Below are 27,562 nucleotides of genomic sequence, written 5' to 3'. Positions count from 1 at the left end.
TGGCCTGCCCTGCCACTAGCGTGTTATCGGAGCGTGTTTTTAGTGCCGCTTGGTGAATTATAACTGATACGAGCACTCGCCTGTCAACTGACAATGCTGACAAGCTGACCCTTATCAAAATGAACAAGGGCTGGATTGGACCAGACTTCTCATCACCACCAAATGACAGCAGAGTAACATAAAGTCAAATCCACTGTGTTTATTCGGGAGGTGTAATCACATGCACCGCTTCACACCCACAAATGGGTATTCGCTTCCTCATTTCGGCTGTTTTATGTTCTTCTCCTTATCCTCAGCCTCCACCACCACTATACCACCAGAGTGAGTGTGGTCCGTGTTGCCATTATTGATAGTTCCTCCATCCTTATTTTTGTCAGCTTGGAAGGCATAAGCAAATACTGTGGGAGACCCACTCCCCAATAATGGGAATAATGTTTTTAAGATGCTGTACTGTATGGCTCTTGTAAGGGGCATTAAAAGCGTCTTGTTAAGCTACTGCAACCTCCACCACTTTTCCGAGGGGCATTAAAAGCATCTTGTTAAGCTACTGGGACCTCCATGTCTCTTCTGAGGGGAATTAAAAGCATCTTGTTAAGCTACTGGGACCTCCACGTCTCTTCTGAGGGGCATTAAAACCATCTTGTTAAGCTACTGCGACCCCCACGTCTCTTCTGAGGGGCATTTAAAGCGTCTTGTTAAGCTACTGGGACCTCCACGTCTCTTCTGAGGGGCATTAAAAGCGTCTTGTTTAGCTACTACGACCTCCACCACTTTTCCGAGGGGCATTAAAAGCGTCTTGTTAAGCTGCTGGGACCTCCACGTCTCTTCTGAGGGGCATTAAGGCCGTCTTGTTATGCTAGTGCGACCTCCTCGTCTCTTCTGAGGGGCATTAAAAGCGTCTTGTTAAGCTACTGGAACCTCCACGTCCCTTCTGAGGGCCATTAAAAGTGTCTTGTTAAGCTACTGCGACCTCCACGTCTCTTCTGAGGGACATTAAAAGCGTCTTGTTAAGCTAATGGGACCTCCACGTCTCTTCTGAGGGGCATTAAAAACGTCTTGTTAAGCTACTGCGACCTCCACCACTTTTCCGAGGGGCATTAAAACCGTCTTGTTAAGCTACTGGGACCTCCACCACTCTTCCAAGGGGCATTAAAACCATCTTGTTAAGCTACAGGGACCTCCTCGTCTCTTCTGAGGGGCATTAAAAGCATCTTGTTACACCACTCTGAACTCCACAGCTCTTCCAAGTGGCAGTGAAAGGTTGTTTTTAATTAACTCTAACCTCCACGACTCTTCGAACGGGCATTGCATTTCCTCCTAATTTTTAGCAGCTTTTGCTTGGAAGGCATAAGCAAAGACTATGGGAGACACACTCCCCAATAATGGGAATAATGTTTGTAATATGCTGTACTGCATGGCTCTTGTAAGGGGCATTGCAAGTTCCTCCGTCTTAATTTTTGGCAGATTTTGCTTGGAAGGCATAAGCAAATGCTGTGAGAGACCCACTCCCCAATCATGGGAATAATGTTTGTAATATGCTGTACTGCATGGCTCTTGTAAGGGGCATTGCAAGTTTCTCCGTCCTAATTTTTGGCAGCTTTTGCTTGGAAGGCATAAGCAAAGACTATGGGAGACCCACTCCCCAATCAAGGGAATAATGTTTGTAATATGCTTTACTGCATGGCTCTTGTAAGGGGCATTGCAAGTTCCTCCATCCTAATTTTTGACAACTTTTGCTTGGAAGGCATAAGCAAAGGCTATGGGAGACCCACTTCCCAATCATGGGAATACTGTTTGTAATATGCTTTACTGCATGGCTCTTGTAAGGGGCATTGCAAGTTCCTCCGTCCTAATTTTTGACAGCTTTTGCTTGGAAGGCATAAGCAAAGACTATGGGAGACCCACTCCCCAATCATGGGAATAATGTTTGTAATATGCTGTACTGCATGGCTCTTGTAAGGGGCATTTCAAGTAGATATGAGCAGTGTTCGACTCAAACTGTTTGCCAATCTCAAATTCAAGCTGTTTTGGGCGGTGTTCGAGCCGTTCGGCGAACACGAACGATTTTAAAATAATCCGGCTGTTCGAGGTTATGTTCGATAACTGTTCGTGCACCAAAATCATAGCTGGATTTTTTCTCAGTAATGCTGAAAATTAATGTTAATACGCAGTTTGAGTGTATAGCGGGGCGGGGGGAGGGGCAGGGGATGGATCTCTGCAGAAACAATGACCCAGCCATTTTCCACGTAGCCACCATTTTCTCACTGCTGCAGCTGCGTGGTAGACGCCACCGCTGTTAATGTGTGCGCTATACTTTGAGTGTTTATTTCAAGCCAATTTTCTCTGAAATATACAGACAGCTTGGGAGTAGGGAATAGTTGTGATTGCAGTCCTTTTGAGGACTAGGTTACATCATTTCCTACAACTTTTATCAGGCAGGTCTGTGCTCTTTAATAGATAGGTTGGGAGTAGGGACTAATTGTAATTACAGTCCTTTTGAGTGCAAGGTTACATCAGTTCCTATCACTTTTTGCCAGGCAGGTCTGTGCCAGTGCTGTGCACGTTTTTTTCACAGCATTTGGCTAAATCTAGTTAAGCAAATCCTTTTTGGCCTCTTGCAGTGTGTGTTAGTCGGTGGAGTAGAATATCTGTGTTCCAAGCTAAACCACCTGTGTATAGAATACAATTTTTTTTACTACACCTAGCCAAGTAAAACCTTTTTGGCATAGCATCATTCTATTAGTCCATCTATACTAACCTCCACCAGGTTGCAAGTTAAAAATAATTTTTATCTGCATCTAGCTCTGAAAAAAAAATTGGTCTTGTAGCAGTGTGGGGGACTTGTTCTATTAGTCCATCAATACTAACCTCCACCAGGTTGCAAATTAAAAATAATTTTTATCTGCATCTAGCTCTGAAAAAAAATGTGGGCTTGTAGCAGTGTGTGGGACTTGTTCTATTAGTCCATCTATACTAACCTCCACCAGGTTGCAAATTAAAAATATTTTTTATCTACATCTAGCTCTGATAAAATATTTGGGCTTGTAGCAGTGTGTGGGAATTGTTCTATTAGTCCATATATACTAACCTCCACCAGGATGCAAATTAAAAATAATTTTTATCTGCATCTAGCTCTGAAAAAATATTTGGGCTTGTAGGAGTGTGTGGGACTTGTTCTATTAGTCCATCTATACTAACATCCACCAGGTAGCAAATTAAAAATAATTTTTATCTGCCTCTAGCTCTGAAAAAATATTTTGGCTTGTAGCAGTGTGTGGGACTTGTTCTATTAGTCCATCTATACTAACCTCCACCAGGTTGCAAATTTAAATTAATTTTTATATGCATCTAGCTCTGAAAAAATATTTGGGCTTGTAGCAGTGTGTGGGACTTGTTCTATTAGTCCATCTATACTAACCTCCACCAGGTTGCAAATTAAAAATAATTTTATATGCCTCTAGCTCTGAAATAATATTTGGGCTTGTAGCAGTGTGTGGGACTTGTTCATTTAGTTCATCCATACTAACCTCCACCAGGTTGCATATTATAAAGATTTTTTTTCTGCATCTAGCTCTGAAAAAATATTTGGGCTTGTAGCAGTGTGTGGGAATTGTTCTATTAGTCCATCTATACTAACCTCCACCAGGTTGCAAATTAAAAATAATTTTTATCTGCATCTTGCTCTGAAAAAATATTTGGGCTTCTAGCAGTGTGTGGGACTAATTAAATTAGTCCATCTATACTATCCTCCACCAGGTTGCAAATTAAAAATAATTTTTATCTGCATCTAGCACTGAAAAAATATTTGGGCTAGTAGCAGTGTGTGGGACTTGTTCTAATAGTCCATCTATTCTAACCTCCACCAGGTTGCAAATTAAAAATAATTTTTTCTGCATCTAGCTCTGAAAAAATATTTGGGCTTGTAGCAGTATGTGGGACTTGTTCTATTAGTCCATCTATACTAACCTCCACCAGGTTGCAAATTAAAAATAATTTTTATCTACATCTAGCTCTGAAAAAAAATTTGGGCTTGTAGCAGTGTGTGGGACTTGTTCTATTAGTCCATCTATACTTACCTCCACCAGGTTGCAAATTAAAAAGATTTTTTATCTGCATCTAGCTCTGATAAAATATTTGGGCTTGTAGCAGTGTGTGGGACTTGTTCTATTAGTCCATCTATACTAACCTCCACCAGGTAGCAAATTAAAAATAATTTTTATCTGCATCTAGCTCTGAAAAAATATTTTGGCTTGTAGCAGTGTGTGGGACTTGTTCTATTAGTCCATCTATACTAACCTCCACCAGGTTGCAAATTTAAATTAATTTTTATATGCATCGAGCTCTGAAAAAATATTTGGGCTTGTAGCAGTGTGTGGGACTTGTTCTATTAGTCCATCTATACTAACCTCCATCAGGTTGCAAATTAAAAATAATTTTATATGCCTCTAGCTCTGAAAAAATATTTGGGCTTGTAGCAGTATGTGGGACTTGTTCTATTAGTCCATCTATACTAACCTCCACCAGGTTGAAAATTAAAATTAATTTTTATCTACATCTAGCTCTGAAAAAAAATTTGGGCTTGTAGCAGTGTGTGGGACTTGTTCTGTTAGTCCATCTATACTAACCTCCACCACCTGTGTATGTAATAAAATTGTTTTACTGCATCTAACTCAGCCATTTCTTTTGGGCTAATACCACAGTTTGGCCACTCAGCTCTGCTCGGTTCCCATCCAGTGTTTTTTGTGCAAACAACTCCAGAGTTGTCAATTATTTAACCACCAAAATGAGTGGAAAAAGGCCTGCTGATGGTGGAAAGGGGAATAGGCGTGTTGGGAAGGGAAAAAAAGGTTGTGTCCGTGGGGTAGGTGTTAATGCAACAGTAACATCTGCAGAAGAAAGACCATCTTCCAGCCAAACTAAAATGTCTACTTCTTTTAGCGGACAATGTGATAAGATCACTTTCTTACGGCCACGCAAATCGCTACAAATTCCAGATGAGGCACAAAAACAGCAGGTGCTTCAATGGATATCAAGTGCTCCTTTAAGTGGGCTCTCCTCCACCTCAACTTCAACATCACAAATACTCCAGTCCTCAGAGGTGTCACCCCAATCGCACTTGCTTCCTCACAGCTCCCAAGTCTCCAGCTGCCTATCTGAGTATGGGGTAGAACAGATGGTTGAGTCTGCAGAGCTGTTTACTCAAACTATAGCCTGGGAATCAGACGTTGGCTCCAGAGTTTCTGTGAATCCAGACGAGGATATTATCTGCACTGATGCCCAGAATCTTTATGAGTCGGATCCAGGAACAGACGCAGAAGATTCTGACCATAATGTAGACTCTCGTTCCCAAACTGTAACTCCTGTTGGTGGCGACAATGAGGAAGACGATGTTGAGACTCAAATACCTGATTGGAGAGACAACTTTAGTTTTTTGTCAGGGCAGGAAGAGTTTGGCTCTGAGGACGACGGGTGTGATAACACACAGGGTGATGATGACAAGGTTGGAGATCCCACTTACTGTCAACCCACAGTCAGCCAGTCAATGAGGTCAGCAGAGGAGGTGGAGGAGGATGCTAGTGACGACGAGGTCAGGTTGCGCCTTCCTGGATAGAGACGTAGTACTGGAAGTACGTCAACAACTGCATCCTCAAACACAACTCTGCCTCTGACCACAAGTCGTGGTGGCTCTTCAGGTCGCATGGGTGCTAAGCCTTGCATAGCCTGGGCATTTTTTCAGATCGATAAAGATGACCCAACTCGTGTTATCTGTAACATTTGTCAGCAAAAGCTAAGTAGAGGCCAAAAAATACATAGTTTGAGTACTTCATTCATGAACCGGCACATGGATATGAAGCATAAGTTGCAGTGGGAAGCTCACTGTGCTACAATGCGGCCTAGTCCTCCGGGCCAACCACCGTCTGCCACATCTTGTGCATCCACGGCCTCTTCATCCTCTGTGACTGGGGGGACAGCAGTCACACCTGTTTTGGGACACAAACCTGCCACCTCTTTACTAGTGTTGAGCCACCCCCGTAGTGTTCGAGTTCGGTTCGCTTCGTCGAATACCCGTTTGTTCGCAGAGCTGTTCGTCCAACTGTTCATCGAACACCGTTAAAACCAATGGCAGGCAAACAAAAATGCAAAGAAACACATAGAAAACACCTTCAAAGTTGTCCAAAAGCTGACAAACTGCTCAGAAGACACAACTAACACATGGAAAAGTGACAAGTACATATAGTCATGCAAAAAGAAAAGAGGTGGAGGAGTAAAAGGAGGGGGAGACACAGATATTGGCATGTCATGCCCTTCTAAAACCAAAAAAGTGCGAAGCCGACACGGCCTGTCCGTTCCTGCCCATGCGACCTCCGTGTCTCCGGATTTGTGCCAGAGCTGCAGTGGACCCTGACGGCCAGCCCTAATCTCCCAATACTGGTGCCTGTCCGCTGGTGGGTCGAGCGAGCCCCCCTGCGATGGAGGCAGGTCTAAGCTTTTTAATTTAAATTGTCTCTCTAATTTGAATGAATACACTTTAAATCCTTTTACAAGGATCTATTGGAGGGCAAGTCTCATGCCAGCAGCCGTGTAGTTCCAGCTCCAGTAGCGTCCACTAAAGCTGCTGCAGTTAAAAAGCTTTTATAAGGATCGAGCTCGGCGGTCCACCACAAGGCGTCCTACCGCCAGTCCCAGCCCCTATGCCTTGGGGTGCCTCCCCAATGCTCTTCACTGAGTGTCCCGGGGGCCTGAACCATTTCCTTTGAAAAAATTAAGCGTCCAAACTACAGGTGGTGTAGCTTGCTTAACAGCTGGGATAATCCGCTGACTAGCAGACACTGCTACTAGGCACAAAGTATATCCTGGGCTAGATTCAGTTAAAAATTTGTAATTAGATACTCTCATTGGATGCTGAGAAAGCACTCCATAGAATCTCCTGGCAAGCCATATATTATTCCCTTAAAAAGCTTGGGGTAGGGGTCTAGGGGACCCTTTTATAGGCAAAATCACGGCCCTGTATCACCTAGGCTGAAGATAAATGGAACATTTTCATCACTTTTCATAATCACCAATGGGACAAGGCAGGGATGTCCTCTGTCCCCTCTCTTATACATCCTAGTGACGGAGCACCTGCTCTCATCAATTCGCCATAACCCCAATATTAGGTGGATTGAGGTGGGAGGCACCGAGTACAAGTGCTCTGCATTTGCTGATGATGTCCTAGTATAAATCACTCAATCACATATATCCATCCCTGCTGTTATGGCTGAAATAGATCACTTTGTTACATGGTCAAATTTTAAAATCAATGCAGCGAAGTCTGAGGCCCTCGATGTCTCCCTCCCCAAATCCATACATGAAGTCCAATTTTCCCTTTGCCTGGCCCTCACAGGGTATCAAATACATAGGAATTCCTTTTCATAGAGACCTCTCCCGTCTATTTTATCTAAATTTTGGGCCCTTTATTGAACAACTCCATACAGACCTCAGTTGGCAAGTTAGAACTGTAAGATTCACTACGTGAACCATTGGTGTTTTGTGGAAAAGCACATGTACACTGTGTTCCAAATTATTATGCAAAAAGTGTTTAGGAGTGTTTAGGGAAGAATTATTTTGTTTGTCAGTTAAACTCATTGATGGTGATGTGTGTCAGGGCTCTTTATATCACTGTAAGCAATTGCAGACACCTGTGCTAATTAGTTTGGCAGGTATGTCCAATGAAAGGCAAGACTACTTAAGAAGGCTGTCCCACATTATTAAGCAGCCTTCATTTTCTGCCAAAATGGGAAAGAAAAAGGATGTGTCGGCTGCTGAGAAGCAACAAATTGTGGAGCGTTGTGGTCAAGGCATGACTACAATCAACATTGCCAAGACACTTCATCCTGATCATCGCACAATCAAGAAGTATGTAGCTGATTCACAGTACACACGTGTGCGTGCTGATAAGGGAAAATTGAGAACTCTTTCCTACAGGCAATTACCTCAGGTTAAAAGAGCAGCGGCAAAAAAGCCTTGTCATAGCAGCAGACAAGTTTTTGAAGCTGCTGGTGCCTCCATCGTCCCCTGAACAACAAGATGCAGAGTCCTTCAGAGGTTTGCAGCTGTGCGTAAGCCATCCTGTCGACATCCTCTATCCACTGTACACAAGCAGAAACGGCTCCAGTGGGCCAAACAATACATGAAGACTGACTTCAAAACTGTTTTGTTCACCGATGAGTGCCGTGCAACGCTCGATGGTCCAGATGGATGGAGTGGAGGATGGCTGGTTGATGGACACCCAACGCAAACACGGCTACGGCGCCAACAAGGAGGAGGTGGAGTAATGTTTTGGGCTGGAATCATGTGGAGAGAGATTTTTGGCCCCTTTAGGATCCCTGAAGGGGTAAAGATGAACTCCATAATGTATGTGGAGTTTCTCAAACAGCACTTCCTGCCATGGTTCAAGAAGAAGAACTATGTATTCTGCAGCAAGATCATTTTCATGCATGATAATGCACCGTCTCATGCTGCACATAACACATCTGCATTTCTGGCTGCTATGGGCATAAAAGGGGACAAACTTATGGTGTGACCCCCATGCTCCCCTGACCTCAACCTCATTGAGAACCTCTGGAGCATCATCAAAAGGAGTTCTATGATGGCGGGAGGCAGTTCACATCTAAGCAACAGCTCTGGGAGGGTATTCTGTCCTCATGCAAAATAATTGAAGCAGAAACCATCCAAAACCTGACAAATTCACTGGATGAGAGAGTTCAGAAGCTCCTTTCGAACAAGGGGTCCTATGTGCAAATGTAACATCACCTAGAATAAAGTTTTGAGTTGAAAACTGTTTGATTTCAGTTTCTAATAACCTGCTAATGCTTATAAATTCAAAAATGACCATTTTTTTGTTCTTTATTAAAATGAAAAGGTTGATCGAAGAGTGTGGGGGATCTAAGAGTGTGGCAACCCAGTAGTCAGGATTACTTCGAATTCTGACAATCTGAGGGTCATGTTGCTGGTAGTGCAGCAAGAAGGCACTCATGTGTAGTGTTGAGCCACCCCCGTAGTGTTCGAGTTCGGTTCGGTTCGTCGAACACCCGTGTGTTCGCCGAACTGTTCGTCGAACTGTTCGTCGAACACCTTCGAACACCGTTAAAACCAATGGCAGGCAAACAAAAACACATAGAAACACATAGAAAACACCTTCAAAGGTGTCCAAAAGCTGACAAACTGCTCAGAAGACACAACTAACACATGGAAAAGTGACAAGTACATATAGTCATGCGAAAAGAAAAGAGGTGGAGGAGTAAAAGGAGGGGGAGACACAGATATAGGCATGTCATGCCCTTCTAAAATCCAAAAAGTGAGAAGCCGAGACGGCCAGTCCGCTCCTGCCCGTGCCACCTCCGTGTCGCCGGGTTTGTGCCAGAGCCACGGTGAACCCTGACGGCCAGCCCCCCTCTCCCAATACTGGTGCCTGTCCGCTGGTGGGTCGAGAGAGCCCCCCTGTGGTGGAGGCAGCTCTAAGCTTTTTAATTTAAATTGTCCCTCTAATTTGAATGAATACACTTTAAATCCATTTACAAGGATCTATTGGAGGGCAAGTCTCATGCCAGCAGCCGTGTAGTTCCAGCTCCAGTAGCGTCCACTAAAGCTGCTGCAGTTAAAAAGCTTTTATAAGGATCGAGCTCGGCGGTCCACCACAAGGCGTCCTACCGCCAGTCCCAGCCCCTATGCCTTGGGGTGCCTCCCCAATGCTCTTCACTGAGTGTCCCGGGGGCCTGAACCATTTCCTTTGAAAAAATTAAGCGTCCAAACTACAGGTGGTGTAGCTTGCTTAACAGCTGGGATAATCCGCTGACTAGCAGACACTGCTACTAGGCACAAAGTATATCCTGGGCTAGATTCAGTTAAAAATTTGTAATTAGATACTCTCATTGGATGCTGAGAAAGCACTCCATAGAATCTCCTGGCAAGCCATATATTATTCCCTTAAAAAGCTTGGGGTAGGGGTCTAGGGGACCCTTTTATAGGCAAAATCACGGCCCTGTATCACCTAGGCTGAAGATAAATGGAACATTTTCATCACTTTTCATAATCACCAATGGGACAAGGCAGGGATGTCCTCTGTCCCCTCTCTTATACATCCTAGTGACGGAGCACCTGCTCTCATCAATTCGCCATAACCCCAATATTAGGTGGATTGAGGTGGGAGGCACCGAGTACAAGTGCTCTGCATTTGCTGATGATGTCCTAGTATAAATCACTCAATCACATATATCCATCCCTGCTGTTATGGCTGAAATAGATCACTTTGTTACATGGTCAAATTTTAAAATCAATGCAGCGAAGTCTGAGGCCCTCGATGTCTCCCTCCCCAAATCCATACATGAAGTCCAATTTTCCCTTTGCCTGGCCCTCACAGGGTATCAAATACATAGGAATTCCTTTTCATAGAGACCTCTCCCGTCTATTTTATCTAAATTTTGGGCCCTTTATTGAACAACTCCATACAGACCTCAGTTGGCAAGTTAGAACTGTAAGATTCACTACGTGAACCATTGGTGTTTTGTGGAAAAGCACATGTACACTGTGTTCCAAATTATTATGCAAAAAGTGTTTAGGAGTGTTTAGGGAAGAATTATTTTGTTTGTCAGTTAAACTCATTGATGGTGATGTGTGTCAGGGCTCTTTATATCACTGTAAGCAATTGCAGACACCTGTGCTAATTAGTTTGGCAGGTATGTCCAATGAAAGGCAAGACTACTTAAGAAGGCTGTCCCACATTATTAAGCAGCCTTCATTTTCTGCCAAAATGGGAAAGAAAAAGGATGTGTCGGCTGCTGAGAAGCAACAAATTGTGGAGCGTTGTGGTCAAGGCATGACTACAATCAACATTGCCAAGACACTTCATCCTGATCATCGCACAATCAAGAAGTATGTAGCTGATTCACAGTACACACGTGTGCGTGCTGATAAGGGAAAATTGAGAACTCTTTCCTACAGGCAATTACCTCAGGTTAAAAGAGCAGCGGCAAAAAAGCCTTGTCATAGCAGCAGACAAGTTTTTGAAGCTGCTGGTGCCTCCATCGTCCCCTGAACAACAAGATGCAGAGTCCTTCAGAGGTTTGCAGCTGTGCGTAAGCCATCCTGTCGACATCCTCTATCCACTGTACACAAGCAGAAACGGCTCCAGTGGGCCAAACAATACATGAAGACTGACTTCAAAACTGTTTTGTTCACCGATGAGTGCCGTGCAACGCTCGATGGTCCAGATGGATGGAGTGGAGGATGGCTGGTTGATGGACACCCAACGCAAACACGGCTACGGCGCCAACAAGGAGGAGGTGGAGTAATGTTTTGGGCTGGAATCATGTGGAGAGAGATTTTTGGCCCCTTTAGGATCCCTGAAGGGGTAAAGATGAACTCCATAATGTATGTGGAGTTTCTCAAACAGCACTTCCTGCCATGGTTCAAGAAGAAGAACTATGTATTCTGCAGCAAGATCATTTTCATGCATGATAATGCACCGTCTCATGCTGCACATAACACATCTGCATTTCTGGCTGCTATGGGCATAAAAGGGGACAAACTTATGGTGTGACCCCCATGCTCCCCTGACCTCAACCTCATTGAGAACCTCTGGAGCATCATCAAAAGGAGTTCTATGATGGCGGGAGGCAGTTCACATCTAAGCAACAGCTCTGGGAGGGTATTCTGTCCTCATGCAAAATAATTGAAGCAGAAACCATCCAAAACCTGACAAATTCACTGGATGAGAGAGTTCAGAAGCTCCTTTCGAACAAGGGGTCCTATGTGCAAATGTAACATCACCTAGAATAAAGTTTTGAGTTGAAAACTGTTTGATTTCAGTTTCTAATAACCTGCTAATGCTTATAAATTCAAAAATGACCATTTTTTTGTTCTTTATTAAAATGAAAAGGTTGATCGAAGAGTGTGGGGGATCTAAGAGTGTGGCAACCCAGTAGTCAGGATTACTTCGAATTCTGACAATCTGAGGGTCATGTTGCTGGTAGTGCAGCAAGAAGGCACTCATGTGTAGTGTTGAGCCACCCCCGTAGTGTTCGAGTTCGGTTCGTCGAACACCCGTGTGTTCGCCGAACTGTTCGTCGAACTGTTCGTCGAACACCTTCGAACACCGTTAAAACCAATGGCAGGCAAACAAAAACACATAGAAACACATAGAAAACACCTTCAAAGGTGTCCAAAAGCTGACAAACTGCTCAGAAGACACAACTAACACATGGAAAAGTGACAAGTACATATAGTCATGCGAAAAGAAAAGAGGTGGAGGAGTAAAAGGAGGGGGAGACACAGATATAGGCATGTCATGCCCTTCTAAAATCCAAAAAGTGAGAAGCCGAGACGGCCAGTCCGCTCCTGCCCGTGCCACCTCCGTGTCGCCGGGTTTGTGCCAGAGCCACGGTGAACCCTGACGGCCAGCCCCCCTCTCCCAATACTGGTGCCTGTCCGCTGGTGGGTCGAGAGAGCCCCCCTGTGGTGGAGGCAGCTCTAAGCTTTTTAATTTAAATTGTCCCTCTAATTTGAATGAATACACTTTAAATCCATTTACAAGGATCTATTGGAGGGCAAGTCTCATGCCAGCAGCCGCGTAATTCCAGCTCCAGTAGCGTCCACTAAAGCTGCTGCAGTTAAAAAGCTTTTATAAGGATCGAGCTCGGCTGTCCACCGCAAGGCATCCTAGTGCCAGTCCCAGCCCCTATGCCTTGGGGTGCCTCCTGATGCTCTTCACTAAGTATCCCGTGGTCCCGAAGCATTTCCTTTGAAAAAATTAAGTGTCCAAACTACAGGTGGTGTAGCTTGCTTAACAGCCGGGATAATCCGCTGACTAGCAGACACTGCTACTAGGCACAAAGTATTTCCTGGGCTAGATGCAGTTAAAAATTTGTAAGTAGATACTCTCGTTGGATGCTGAGAAAGCATTCCATAGAGTCTCCTGGCATGCCATATATGATTCTCTTAAAAAGCTTGGGGTAGGGGTCTAGGGGACCCTTTTATAGCCAAAATCACGGCCCTGTATCACAATACGTCACCTAGGCTGAAGATAAATGGAACTGTAGCACCGAGGGCTCGGTTGCTACAGACGTATTGCACCTCACCCAGAGGTGTGATATCTCACTCTCAGATAAGGATGGAGTGTGGATCAGGACCCGACACCTGCATGCATTACACCACATTGCCGTGGGGCAGGGCGACCAATATGCCCCTGAGATGGGCACGACAGTCCCTGTCCCTGGCTGGAGTGGGGGGAGGGAACACTGAGGAAGGGGAACCCTGCAGTGCAGGAGCAGGGAGGAAGCAGTTCCTGGGTGCATTGAGAAGGGAGTATAAAAGGTGGGCACCATCTTAGTTCAGTGCAGAGAAGTCTGAGCAGAAGTGGCAGGGAGCACGGGCTCTGCATGAGCTCTGCTCCGGAGGCGGGCCTAGTAACAGAGGCCCAGGCCTGCAAGAGGGAGAAGGAAGGAAGAGGAGCGGAGAAGGCTCCAGGAACGAGGAATGAAGGGATCCCTGGGGTGCGGACGGGCGAGTCGCCACCGCACGCCCGAATCCACCTGCGTGGAGGGGTCAGGCCAAAGGGGGAGACCGGTCCCCGAACTAGTGGAGGCAGGAAACGACCCTCAGCTAGAAACCGGAGGCTCTGACATTTTATGTGGCGCAGCCCCTTGCTCCACCCGCTAGGAAGGCACCACATAGGGTCAGGGAAACTGGCGCCAAGTTTACCAAGAGGAGGCCCGAGGCAGCCGGACAGAAGTGTTGGTAAGAAAGGCCAGACAAAGGACACACAAAGGGGGTCCTGTGAAGCGCTCCAAAGTTATCTGGGAGTTGTCTGAGCCCCTCACCTGGTGAGCACAGTACGACGTGGGCAGCCGTTACCTGCAGACGTGGTCTGGATAATAAGAACTGTGAGTAAAGGCCCTGAACTGCATCACTGACTCCGTGTCGTTACTGCTGCTGCCCTGCACCATCACCCCCATCCTCCGCATACACTGCCCTGAGGCTATACTCCTCCCGTGGGGAGTTATGGTACACTCTGCTGCACCCACAACACCAGCCTTAGCGGTCTGCCCTATAGCGGCGGTTCACTCTGACCGCAATCCACGGGTGGCGTTGTCGGACATTTAAACATCAAAACCACATAAATAGTTCCGCCACTGGTTTGACCGCCCTGAGCCACGGAACCGGATCGCCGCCACGAAGACTACAACCACCAGCATCCACCAAAAAGGGTCCGGCTCCGGGTGTCCCAAGGCCCAGGGGGTGCGTCAGAACATTTTCATCACCTTTCACAATCACCAATGGGACAAGGCAGGGATGTCCTCTGTCCCCTCTCTTATACATCCTAGTGACGGAGCACCTGCTCTCATCAATTCGCCATAACCCCAATATTAGGTGGATTGAGGTGGGAGGCACCGAGTACAAGTGCTCTCTATTTGCTGATGATGTCCTAGTATATATCACTCAATCACATATATCCATCCCTGCTGTTATGGCTGAAATAGATCACTTTGTTACATGGTAAAATTTTAAAATCAATGCAGCGAAGTCTGAGGCCCTCGATGTCTCCCTCCCTAAATCCATATAGGATTCCATCCAGTCCAACTTTCCCTTTGCCTGGCCCTCACAGGGTATCAAATACTTAGGAATTCCTATTCATAGAGACCTCTCCCATCTATGTTATCTTAATTTTGGGCCCTTTATTGAACAATTCCATACAGACCACGGTTGGCAAGTTAGAACTGTAAGATTCACTACGTGAACCACTGGTGTTTTGTGGAAAAGCACATGTACACCGCGTTCCAAATTATTATGCAAAAAGTGTTTAGGAGTGATAAGGGAAGAATTTGTTTGTTTGTCAGTTAAACTCATTGATGGTGATGTGTGTCAGGGCTCTTTATATCACTGTAAGCAATTGCAGACACCTGTGCTAATTAGTTTGGCAGGTGTGTCCAATGAAAGGCAAGACTACTTAAGAAGGCTCTCTCACATTATTAAGCAGCCTACATTTTCTGCCAAAATGGGAAAGAAAAAGGATGTGTCGGCTGCTGAGAAGCAACAAATTGTGGAGTGTTTAGGTCAAGGCATGACTACAATCAACATTGTGCGATGATCAGGATGAAGTGTCTTGGCAATCAAGAAGTATGTAGCTGATTCACAGTACACACGTGTGCGTGCTGATAAGGGCAAATTGAGGACTCTTTCCTACAGGCAATTACGTCAGGTTGAAAGAGCAGCGGCAAAAAAGCCTTGTCATAGCAGCAGACAAGTTTTTGAAGCTGCTTGTGCCTCCAACGTCCCCCGAACAACAAGATGCAGGGTCCTTCAGAGGTTTGCAGCTGTGCATACGCCATCCTGTCGACCTCCTCTATCCACTTCACACAAGCAGAAACGGCTCCAGTGGGCCAAACATTACATGAAGACTGATTTCAAAACTGTTTTGTTCACGGATGAGTGCCGTGCAGCGCTCGATGGTCCAGATGAATGGAGTGGAGGATGGCTGGTTGATGGACACCCCACGCAAACACGGCTACAGCGCCAACAAGGAGGAGGTGGAGTAATGTTTTGGGCTGGAATCATGGGGAGAGAGATTGTCGGCCCCTTTAGGATCCCTGAAGGCGCTAAGATGAACTCCATAATGTATGTGGATTTTCTCAAACAGCACTTCCTGCCATGGTTCAAGAAGAAGAACCGTGTATTTCACAGCAAGATCATTTTTCTGCATGATAATGCACCATCTCATGCTGCACATAAAACATCTGCATCTCTGGCTGATATGGGCATAAAAGGGGACAAACTTATGGTGTGACCCCCATGCTCCCCTGACCTCTACCCCATTCAGAACCTTTGGAGCATCATTAAAAGGAGTGTCTATGATGGCGGGAGGCAGTTCACATCTAAGCAACAGCTCTGGGAGGGTATTCTGTCCTCATGCAAAACAATTGAAGCAGAAACCATCCAAAACCTGACAAATTCAATGGACGAGAGAGTTCAGAAGCTCCTTTCGAACAAGGGGTCCTATGTGAAAATGTAACATCACCTAGAATAAAGTTTTGAGTTGAAAACTGTTTGATTTCAGTTTCTAACAACCTGCTAACGCTTATAATTTCAAAAATGACCATTTTTTTGGTCTTTATTAAAATGAAAAGGTTGATCGAAAAGTTTGGGGGATCTAAGAGTGTGGCAACCCAGTAGTCATGATTACTTCGAATTCTGACAATATGAGGGTCATGCTGCAGGTAGTGCAGCAAGAAGGCACTTATGTGTCTTGCGCATCTCGGAGCCCCAAAATTATTTTCCGGGCTAGATGCAGCTAAAAATTATTTTTAATTTTAAATCTGGTGAAGCTTATTATAGATGGCCTAATAGGATCAGTGCTGCACACTGTTACAAAGCCCAAATTATTTTCCAGTCAAGATACAGATAAACATGATTAGTAATTTGAAAGCTTAAAACGGTTGGTAGGGTGATTTTAACCAATCATCAAGCTTTTACTCTCCCCAGGATAACACAGGGGTAGAAAAGTCGTTTCGGATCCATGATTTGTTCATCTTTATGAACGTGAGTCTGTCTACATTATCAGTGGAGAGCCGGGTGCGCTTATCTGTCAGCACACCACCAGCAGCGCTGAACACACGTTCAGACAGAACGCTGGCTGCGGGGCATGACAAGATCTCCAAGGCGTAAGTGGCTAGCTCCGGCCATTTATCCAGATTGGAAGCCCAAAAAGAGCAAGGGTCCAGTGACACAGTCGTGGCTTCAATGTTTACTTGGAGATACTCCTGTACCATCGTCTCTAGGCGTTGACTATGTTTCAGACTTCTTGTCTCCTGTGGCCTTGCAAAGGATGGGCTAAAAAAGTGGTGAAATGATTCCGCAAAATTGATGTTACCAGCAGATACTGTGGTTCTGTTACGGTTTGAGTGCTGAACACTTGACGGTCCCACGGTTGGCAACTTGGAACTGTGAGATTCACTACGTGCACCACTGGTATTTTGTGGAAAAGCACATGTAAGATTCTGCAACAGTCTCTGCTGATACTCCTGCATGCGTGCATCCCTTTCTATGGCAGGAATAATTTCGGCAAATTTACTTTTGTACCGGGGATCTAACAGTGTGGCAACCCAGTAGTCAGGATTATTTCTAATTCTCACAATTTGAGGGTCATGTTGCAGGTAGTGCAGCAAGAAGGCACTCATGTGTGTTGCGCATCCAGGAGCACCAAGTCCCTGTTGTGTTGGTGGCGAGGTAACAATCATGCTTCCTTCCTCTGTCCTCTCCCCCCAACCTCGCACAACAGAAATGTGATCAAGGTCTCCCTCATCTGATGAGTCTTCCATCAGTTCGTCCTCCACTTCTTCCTGGGCTCCTGCACCTTCCTCACAAGTTTGGCTGCTACCATGCGCCCTGGTAAAATCATCTCCCCCACCCTCACATGCCTGCCGCCCTGGTGCTGCCGACCGTCTGGACCTTGCAGATGTTAGCCCTTCCGCATACAACTCCTCCTCCTCTACTTCCTCCACCTCCTCTTGTGCCACCACCTGACTCCGAATTCTGTTTAACATGTGCTCCAGCATGTAAATCACCGGAATAGTCATGCTGATAATGGCATCGTCAGCACTAAACATCTTCGTCGCCATTTCAAAACTGTGCAGAAGGGTGCATAGGTCCCTGATCTGAGACCACTCCTCCAGCGTGATTTGCCCCACCTCTGAATCTCGTTGGCCCAGGCTATACGTCAGAACGTATTGCACCAGGGCTTGTCGGTGCTGCCACAGTCGCTGCAACATGTGCAGAGTTGAATTCCACCGGGTAGGCACATCGCATTTTAGCCGGTGAAGTGGCAGGCCCAACGACTTCTGTAGAGATGTAAGTCGCTGAGCTGCGGGATGCGAACGGCGGAAGTGAGCACACAGCGACCGTGCCCTCTGCAGAAGGCCATCTAGTCTGGGATAGTGGGCTAAAAATTGCTGGACAACCAGGTTCAACACGTGAGCCATACAAGGCACGTGTGTGACATTGCCCCGGCGAAGGGCCGCACCCAGGTTTGCAGCATTGTCGCACACGGCCTTCCCTGGTTTCAGGTCCAGTGGAGACAACCATTCATGAAATTGGTTCTCCAGAGCTGACCACAACTCCTCAGCTGTGTGACTCACATTTCCCAGACATTTCAATGTAAAAACCGCCTGATGACGTTGAGCCCTACTGCCAGCATAGTAAGGAGGTGTGCAGGATCCCTTCTGCGCAGTTAGAAAGCTTGTGGCATGACCAGACAGGCTTTGGGTGCAGGTGGAAGACCGAGAGGAGGTTGAGGAGGCAGAAGCAGTGGAGGAAAAATGACATAAAGAGGATTGACGCACAACTCGTGGGGACGGCAAGACTTGGACAGCAGCCCCTTGTCCTGCTGTCACCATAGTTACCCAGTGCCCAGTCAGCGACATGTAACGCCCCTGTCCATGCCTACTCGTCCAAGTGTCTGTGGTGAAATGCACCCTGTCACACACAGAGTTTCTCAAAGAAGAGGTGATGTTGTGTGCGACATGCTGGTGGAGCGCAGGCACACCTTTCTTTGAGAAGTAATGCCGACTGGGCATCTGGTACTGGGGCACTGCGACGGACATAAGGTCTCGAAAATCCTCTGTGTCCACCAGGCGGAAAGGCAGCATTTCTGTAGCCAAGAGCTTGCAGATGGTGAAATTCAACCTCTTAGCTTTCTCATGGCTAGGAGGAAGTGGTCTTTTACTTGTCCACATCTGAGGGACCGAGGGCTGGCTATTGTGCTTAGACGGGGTTGATAAGGGTGTCCCCGGCAAACTGCCGGTCTGTGAGGAAGATGCAGGCGGACATGTTAGGTTGCCTTGATCCAAAGGTGGTGCTATCGATGTCGGACAGCGCTCAAGACCAGCTGGTGTTACCATCTCCAAAGAAAATGATGACCTGCCAATCACGCTGGCTGTTGCGGGTAAAGAGGTGGCAGGTCTGCGCCCCAAAACAGGTGTGACTGCTGTCCCCCCAGTCACAGAGGATGAAGAGGCCGCGGATGCACAAGATATGGCAGACGGTGGTTGGCCCGGCCGGCTAGACCGCATTGTAGCACACTGAGCTTCCCACTGCAACTTATGCTTCATGTCCATGTGCCGGTTCATGCATGAAGTACTCAAACTATGTATTTTTTGGCCTCTACTTAGCTTTTGCTGACAAATGTTACAGATAACACGAGTTGGGTCATCTTTATCGATCTGAAAAAATGCCCAGGCTATGCAAGGCTTAGCACCCATGCGACCTGAAGAGCCACCACGACTTGTGGTGAGAGGCAGAGTTGTGTTTGAGGATGCAGTTGTTGACGTGCTTCCAGTACTACGTCTCTGTCCAGGAAGGCGCAACCTGACCTCGTCGTCACTAGCATCTTCCTCCACCTCCTCTGCTGACCTCATCTCTTGGCTGACTGTGGGTTGACAGTAAGTGGGATCTCCGACCTCATCATCATCACCCTGTGCGTTATCACACCCGTCGTCCTCAGAGCCAACCTGTTCCTGCCCTGACAAAAAACTAAAGTTGTCGCTCCAATCAGGTATTTGAGTCTTATCATCGTCTTCCTCATTGTCTCCACCAACAGGAGTTACAGTTTGGGAATGAGGGTCTACATTATGGTCAGAACCTTCTGCGTCTGGTCCTGGATCCGACTCATAAAGATTCTGGGCATCAGTGCAGATCATTTCCTCGTCTGGATTCACAGAAGCGCTGGAGTCGACCTCTGATTCCCAGGCTATAGTATGAGTAAACAGCTCTGCAGACTCAACCATCTGTTCTACCTCATACTCAGACGGGCAGCTGGAGATTTGGGAGCTGTGAGGAAGCAAGTGCGATTTGGGTGACACCTTTGAGGACTGGAGTATTTGTGATGTTGAAGTTGATGTGGAGGAGAGCCCACTTAAAGGAGCACTTGATATCCGTTGAAGCACCTGCTGTTTTTGTGCCTCATCTGGAATTTGTAGCGATTGGCGTGGCCGTAAGAAAGGGATCTTATCACATTGTCCGCTAAAAGAAGTAGACATTTTAGTTTGGCTGGAAGATGGTCTTTCTTCTGCACCTACCCCACGGACACAACCTTTTTTCCCCTTCCCAACACGCCTATTCCCCTTTCCACCAGCAGCAGGCCTTTTTCCACTCATTTTGGTGGTTAACTAATTCACAACTCTGGAGTTGTTTGCACAAAAAAACAATGGATGGTAACCGAGCAGAGCTGAGTGGCCAAACTGTGGTATTAGGCCAAAACTATTGGCTGGGTTAGATGCAGAAAAAAATTATTTTTAATTTGCAACCTGATGGAGGTCAGTATAGATGGACTAATAGACCAAGTCCCACACACCGCTAGAAGCCCAAATATTTTTTCAGAGCTAGATGCAGAAATTTTTTTTATTCAATTTGCAACCTGATGGAGGTCAGTATAGATGGACTAATAGACCAAGTCCCACACACTGCTAGAAGCCCAAATATTTTTTCAGAGCTAGATGCAGAAAAAAATTATTTTTAATTTGCAACCTGATGGAGGTCAGTATAGATGGACTAATAGACCAAGTCCCACACACCGCTAGAAGCCCAAATATTTTTTCAGAGCTAGATGCAGAAAAAAATTATTTTTAATTTGCAACCTGATGGAGGTCAGTATAGATGGACTAATAGACCAAGTCCCACACACCGCTAGAAGCCCAAATATTTTTTCAGAGCTAGATGCAGAAAAAAATTATATTCAATTTGCAATCTGCTGGAGGTCAGTATAGAAGGACTAATAGAACAAGTCCCACACACTGCTAGAAGCCCAAATATTTTTTCAGAGCTAAATGAAGAAAAAAATTATTTTTAATTTGCAACCTGATGGAGGTCAGTATAGATGGACTAATAGACCAAGTCCCACACACTGCTAGAAGCCCAAATATTTTTTCAGAGCTAGATGCAGAAAAAAATTATATTCAGTTTGCAACCTGATGGAGGTCAGTATAGATGGACTAATAGAATGATGCTATGCCCAAAAGATTTTACTTCACTAGGTGCAGTAAAAAAATTGGTATTCTATACACAGGTGGTATATCTTGCAACACAGATAGGCTACTCCACTGACTAACACACTCTGCAATAGGCCAAAAAGGATTAGCTTTGCTAGATTCAGCCAAATGCTGTGAAAAAAACTTGCACAGCACTGGCACAGACCTGCCTGGCAAAAACTGATAGGAACTGATGTAACCTAGTCCTGAAAAGGACTCCAATTACAATTAGTCTTTACTCCCACAATCTATCTATTTAAGAGCACAGACCTGCCTGATAAAAGTCGTAGGAAATGCTGTAACCTAGTCCTTAAAAGGACTGCAATCACAACTATTCCCTACTCCCAAGCTATCTGTATATTTGTGCGAAAATTGGCTTGAAATTAACAAGGTATAGCGCACACAGCAACAGCGGTGCCGTCTAACACGCAGCTGCAGCAGTGAGAAAATGGTGGCGACGGGGAAAATGGCTTGGTCTTATATGGCAAGGACATGTGACATACACTGCCAATCACACATGCCCTTGCTTGTGTGAAAAAAAGCACTTCGCTCCGTGTGTGCGCTGCTGATAGGCTGACAGATTGCACCTCCCCACTGCAAATGCGGGAAAGAGAAAAAAAAATGGAGATCTTCATTGTTCCTGCAGAGATCCATCCCCTGCCCCTCCCCCCGCCCCGCTGTACACTCAAACTGCGTATTAACATTAATTTTCATCATTACTGAGAAAAAATCCAGTTATGATTTTGGTGCACGAACAGTTATCGAACATAACCTCGAACAGCCGAATTTTTCTCAAATTGTTCGTGTTCGCCGACCGGCTCGAACACCGCCCAAAACAGCTCGAATTTGAGATTGGCGAACAGTTCGAGTAGAACAACGCTCATCTCTACTCATGTGTCTTGCGCATCTAGGAGCCCCAAAATTATTTTCCGGGCTAGATGCAGCTAAAAATTATTATTAATTTGATAGCTGGTGGAGCTTAGTATAGATGGCCTAATAGAATCAGTACTGCAAACTGCTACAAAGCCCAAATTATTTTCCAGCCAAGGTACAGATAAACATGATTAGTAATTTTAAATCTGGTGGAGTTTAGTATAGATGGCCTATTAGAATAAGTACTGCACACTGGTACAAGGCCCAAATTATTTTCCAGCCAAGATACAGATAAACATGATTAGTAATTTTAATTCTGGTGGAGCTTAGTATAGATGGCCTAATAGAATCAGTACTGCACACTGCTACAAGGCCCAAATTATTTTCCAGCCAAGATACAGATAAACATGATTAGTAATTTTAAAGCTAAAAATGGTTGGTGAGGTGATTTTACTCTCCCCAGAATGACACAGGGGTAGAAAATTCGCTTTGGATCCATGATTTGTTCATCTTTATGAACGTGAGTCTGTCTACATTATCAGTGGAGAGCCGCGTGCGCTTATCTGTCAGCACACCACCAGCAGCGCTGAACACATGTTCAGACAGAACGCTGGCTGCGGGTCATGACAAGATCTCCAAGGCGTAAGTGGTGAGCTCCGGCCATTTATCCAGATTGGAAGCCCGAAACGAGCAAGGGTCCAGTGACACAGTCATGGCTTCCACGTTTACTTGGAGATACTCCTGTACCATCGTCTCTAGGCGTTGACTATGTGTCAGACTTCTTGTCTCCTGTGGCCTTGCAAAGGATGGGCTAAAAAAGTGGTGAAATGATTCCGCAAAATTGATGTTACCAGCAGATACTGTGTTTCTGTTACGTTTTGAGAGCTGAACACTCGACGGTCCCACGGTTGGCAAGTTGGAACTGTGAGACTCACTACGTGCACCACTAGTGTTTTGGGGAAAAGCACATGTAAGATTCTGCAACCGTCTCTGCTGATACTCCTGCATGCGTGCCTCTCTTTCTATGGCAGGAATAATTTCTGCAAATTTACTTTTGTACCGGGGATCTAACAGTGTGGCAACAGAGTAGTCAGGATTATTTCTAATTCTCACAATTCGAGGGTCATGTTGCAGGTAGTGCAGCAATACGGCACTCATGTGTCTTGCGCATCCAGGAGCACCAAGTCCCTGTTGTGTTGGTGGCGAGGTAACAATCATGCTTCCTTCCTCTGCCCTCACCCCCAAACCTCGCACAACAGAAATGTGATCAAGGTCTCCCTCATCTGATGAGTCTTCCATCAGTTCGTCCTCCACTTCTTCCTGGGCTCCTGCACCTTCCTCACTAGTTTGGCTGCTACCATGCGCCCTGGTAAAACCATCTCCCCCACCCTCACATGGACTGTGATATAGTTTATCTTTTGTTTTGTCGTTTTTCCTGTACGGCCATGTTTATTTTGCTGGAGTTGCAGAGCTTTATGCCGTATAATAAAGTCTGCAGAGAAAACCCGGGTTCCTGAGTCTACTTCCGGAAGCGGCCGAGTGAGTTGTCTTGCCACAGTGGGTATCCACGGGGGGTGACGTATAAACTCAATTATAGAGGAGGAAACTAAATGGATTATATAACACTTGATACAATGTCACATAAAGGTTTAAATGAAGCTCTTAGCTTTGCATTTTATTTGCAATACCTGGGGTGCTTTTTAGCCATTGCATTTATTTTTTTCACTCTTACATCTTCCGCTTAATATGACTTCTCAGATTTGTGTCAACCAAGCTATGAACCTATGCCTAAGATCTCCATTTTTTTACATTGTCAGTATCAAGACTTCAATTTACAGTATGTACAATGCCCTCAAAAAGTTTTCATACTCCATGAACTTTTCCACCTTTTTTCACGCTACACTCACAGTTAAATATTTTTTATGTGGCTTTTATGTGATATACCAACACAATGTACCAAATATTTGTCAAGTGTAAAGGAAATGATACATGATTTTTAAAATATTTTAAAAGTATAAACTTGAAAATTGTGATGTGCATTTGTATTTAGTACCTCTGAGTCAATACTTTTGTAGGACCACCCTTTGCTGCAGTTACTGCTACACGTTTTTTTGGGGGCATGTCACCACCTGCTTTGCACTTTAGGGAGGATGAATTTTTTGCCCATTCTTCTTAGCAGGCTAGCATTAGCTCAGTGAGATTGGATTAACACTAGGACTACTGGACTCGTGACCCCGCCTAGAACTACTGAAAGGAGTCATTTTGACTCCTTGCTTGTTTTCGTTTATTTTTAGAGTTTCATTTGTGGTTATTTATTAATAATTATATTTTTTGTAATGTATTATTATTGTGAGATCCAACAGTAATGCTTTTGATTGTTTTTTTTCTGCTTTTCTTATTTTTCTACAGAAAATAACAATAATTATAATAGACGTTTTTCAAACATTTTTTTTATTCAAGTGCACACATATAAACAACAACTGAAGAACAAAAAGCAGAGAAAATGTAGGTGGAGGAGCATAAAAATGAAAATATGGCGCAGAATTCACCTTCTAAACATTTGGTGTTTCGCATTTTAGGCATTGCCTTTGATTTATGGCAGTACATTGCCCACACAAAGACTTACCACAAGTCTTACAATTTCCGACAGATCTATTTTTCTTGCACTTTTCTATGATCTGGCAAAATTTTGTTTGAACCATCACTTCTGAGCATGTAGAAACTTGGGACGTGGAACCCTTTTCCCTATCTGTGACATAAGGACCACTCAACTCTCTCACAAGCGTTTGCAAAAATGCCTTGCGTGACATTTTTTGGTGGGTAATCTCCTTGAATATTATCCATGCATTTATACCCGCAAAGTCTAAGGCATTTTCAAATGCATGAACAGGCCATCTCCTTGTGCATGTTCGTGTGGTATATTTTCATGCCATCTGATCCACTACATCTACTCCATATTTTGTTTCATTGTAAAACTTTACCGTTTCTGGAGTTTTTTTAGCGGAATCAGATGCAACGACAACATCTGGATGGACGGAACTCAAAATGACAACATTTTTGTTGGGCTTTCCTTGATATACTGTAAGTGTAAAATTGTCTTCATTTCTAAACACTTTAGTGTTGTACAATTCCTCTTTCATGGATTTTATTTCTTTAGGCACTTCTCGCCTTATCTTGTTCAGTGTTCCCACGATGGTTGCTCCTTTGCTTTTTAGCTGTTTAGCTAATTTTACTGAAGTAAAATAATTATCGGCTGTAACATTGCGACCTTTTTTCAAAAACGGGTCCAATAACTTCATTACCACATGGTCAGCTAAACGGTCCTCAGCACGGCGTGTGTCATCTTTGCCTAGATAAGGGAAGCCATTTGCCAGATATTTGCTCCTCTTATCAACAGCTAGCCAATATTTGTGGCCATATTTATCTGGTTTGGAAGGCATGTACTGCGTAAATGTACACCTAGTTTTGCTTGGGAAAAGTTGCTCATCCACCGTTTATATGGGCCAGGTTTGTAACACGCAATACAATTTTCAATAAACCTGTCCCACACAATAGAAAATAGAGCAAACTTGTCCGTTTGCAGTCTCTCCGATCGAGTAGATTTCTCATCAAATCTGAGAAACCTCATAATTTCAACAAAGCGATCCCTAGACATTGTCGCTTTGCAAAACGGTATTCCCCAGTCATTACACCAAATACTGCTAATCGAGTGACGGTTCGTGCCAGATATTCCACGAGCATAGAATATTGCAATGAATGCATCTAGCTCCTCATCAGATAGAGTAAACTGTAAATTGTTGTTCCTGCATGCTTCTGCAAGCGTACAGTTCTTTATATGTGTCAATATATATGAATCAAAAAATAAACGCCATGCGCTCAAAGGACTATCGATAATGATATTTCTTCTGGCGTATCCTGTAGGGCCAGGTGCTTCTCGAAGAATATTTTGGCTGTCACGCCTACCAGGCAAGTGTTCTCCAATTTCAACAGGTTTCCATTGAATACCATCCGCTGAAACTAGTATTCCTTCAGATTCGCCTTCTCTGGTGTTTGTTGTTGCATTACCTTCGCCGCCATCGTTATCTGTTGTTCTTTCATTTCTGGGACGTTTTGCTGATTTTTTCTGTCCACGACCAGGAGGATGGTCACGAGGCAACATAACTGCATGAGCCCGATCCCCAGTTGATGTGCTTGGAATATCTGTAAAAAAGTTGATGAATATTTAGAATTTTTGTTTTGTAAGGGTCCGTGCACACTGGCTGGATTAGCGGCGGAATATCCGACCGGATATTCTCCCCACAATCCGGCCCGTACCTGCCCGCTCAGGTACAGAGCGGAGTTTCATACCTGAAGCTCCGCTCCGAACCCCGGGCTGGAGCCGCTGTCTGGGACGGAGCCGTGCTCGCGCGTAAGTAAGCGCTGCTCTGTCCCTGACAGCGGCTCCAGCCCGGGGTTCGGAGCGGAGCTTCAGGCATGAGCGGGCAGGTACGGCCTGTATTGCAGCAAGAATATCCAGATGGCTATTCAGCCAGAATTCTGCTAGTGTGCACAGGCCCTAACTCAGTGTGTGGAAGAACAAATAAATACACATAACTACTTACCTTCTGGATTTGTTCCTTCTGAGTCTTCAGATTCACTTGATATGTTCTGAGGAATGAAATCTTTATCACTGTCAGAATCAAATACATGTTCCTGCAATTCGGATTCCGATTCATCCTCCGGTATGGATTGCAAAGTAGCCAGAATATCCTGAGGCTTTATCAAACGTCTTCTCTCCATATTCCTCACAAATTCCATAATTCTATATAGTTCCCTGCTGAAAAATAGAAATGAAATGAAAACTAAAAGAAATAATAACTGTTCTGCCACCTTCAAAAGTAGGTGGGCTGAATCAGTTGACAGACAGCTAAACTATTTCATAACAATTCATACCTGTATGAGTCTTCAGAGCTCGTATGTCTGCGTCTGTTCTCTTTGTCTCTTCAGCTGAACTGAAAGTAAAGTTACTATCCAGAATACTGTCTACTGCTAGGACCTTAGAAAAACACCACCCTTCATTAGCATAAGATAAGAGCCTAGAGTAAACAAGCTATTTTGTTCAGCATTACACAGTAATACAAGCAGGTAAAACACAAGGAAAATGTGAAAAGTTGACATGTAAATTGAACTACATCTATATGAACATCAGGGTAAATAAGACAGAGTGAAAAAATTATGCACAAAACTTTATAGCAACATTTAGTGACAAAAGGACCTCAAAATATAGTAGTAGTTCTTGGTAAACTTTATAGCAACATTTAGTGACAAAAGGACCTCAAAATATAGTAGTAGTTCTTGGTAAACTTTGAAAAAAACGCACAAATTTTTCACCAAAATTATTTATTCTCACAAAATCTTTTTTCACATCATATTTGAGGAAAAGTCACCGAGTTTCAAGCCGGAATTCTGAAAAATGTAGTCACAGAAGAGAAATAAAAAGTGAAAGGAGTCAAAATGACTCCATCAGTAGTTCTAGTGTTAAGAGCATCTGTGAACAGCAATTTTCAAGTTTTGCCACAGATTCAAATGGATTTATGTCTGGACTTTGACTGGGCCATTTAAACACATGAATATGCTTTAATCTAAACCATTCCATT

General features: G+C 44.7%; 1 protein-coding gene across 1 annotated transcript in view; it reads right to left on the bottom strand.

Moving 5' to 3' along the window:
- The window catches only part of LOC141264665 (uncharacterized), an 80,296-nt gene extending 53,247 nt beyond the window's left edge, over nt 1–27,049 (bottom strand). The window contains exons 1-3 of the mRNA XM_073676935.1: nt 26,859–27,049; nt 26,528–26,742; nt 25,626–26,126 (exon numbers count right to left, since the gene is read on the bottom strand). Coding sequence (XP_073533036.1) covers nt 25,626–26,126; nt 26,528–26,723 — 697 coding nt within the window. The 5' untranslated portion in view covers nt 26,724–26,742; nt 26,859–27,049. The remainder of the gene's footprint in view (nt 1–25,625; nt 26,127–26,527; nt 26,743–26,858) is intronic.
- Between the last annotated feature and the right edge of the window lie 513 nt (nt 27,050–27,562).

This window comes from Phyllobates terribilis, unplaced genomic scaffold (genome assembly GCF_046119375.1).
Source record: "Phyllobates terribilis strain yellow unplaced genomic scaffold, ASM4611937v1 Scaffold_4__5_contigs__length_816908805, whole genome shotgun sequence".
Taxonomy (NCBI): Eukaryota; Metazoa; Chordata; class Amphibia; order Anura; family Dendrobatidae; genus Phyllobates; species Phyllobates terribilis.
Note: the sequence above shows the minus strand (reverse complement) of the source record. Positions and strands in the feature narration are given on the sequence as shown.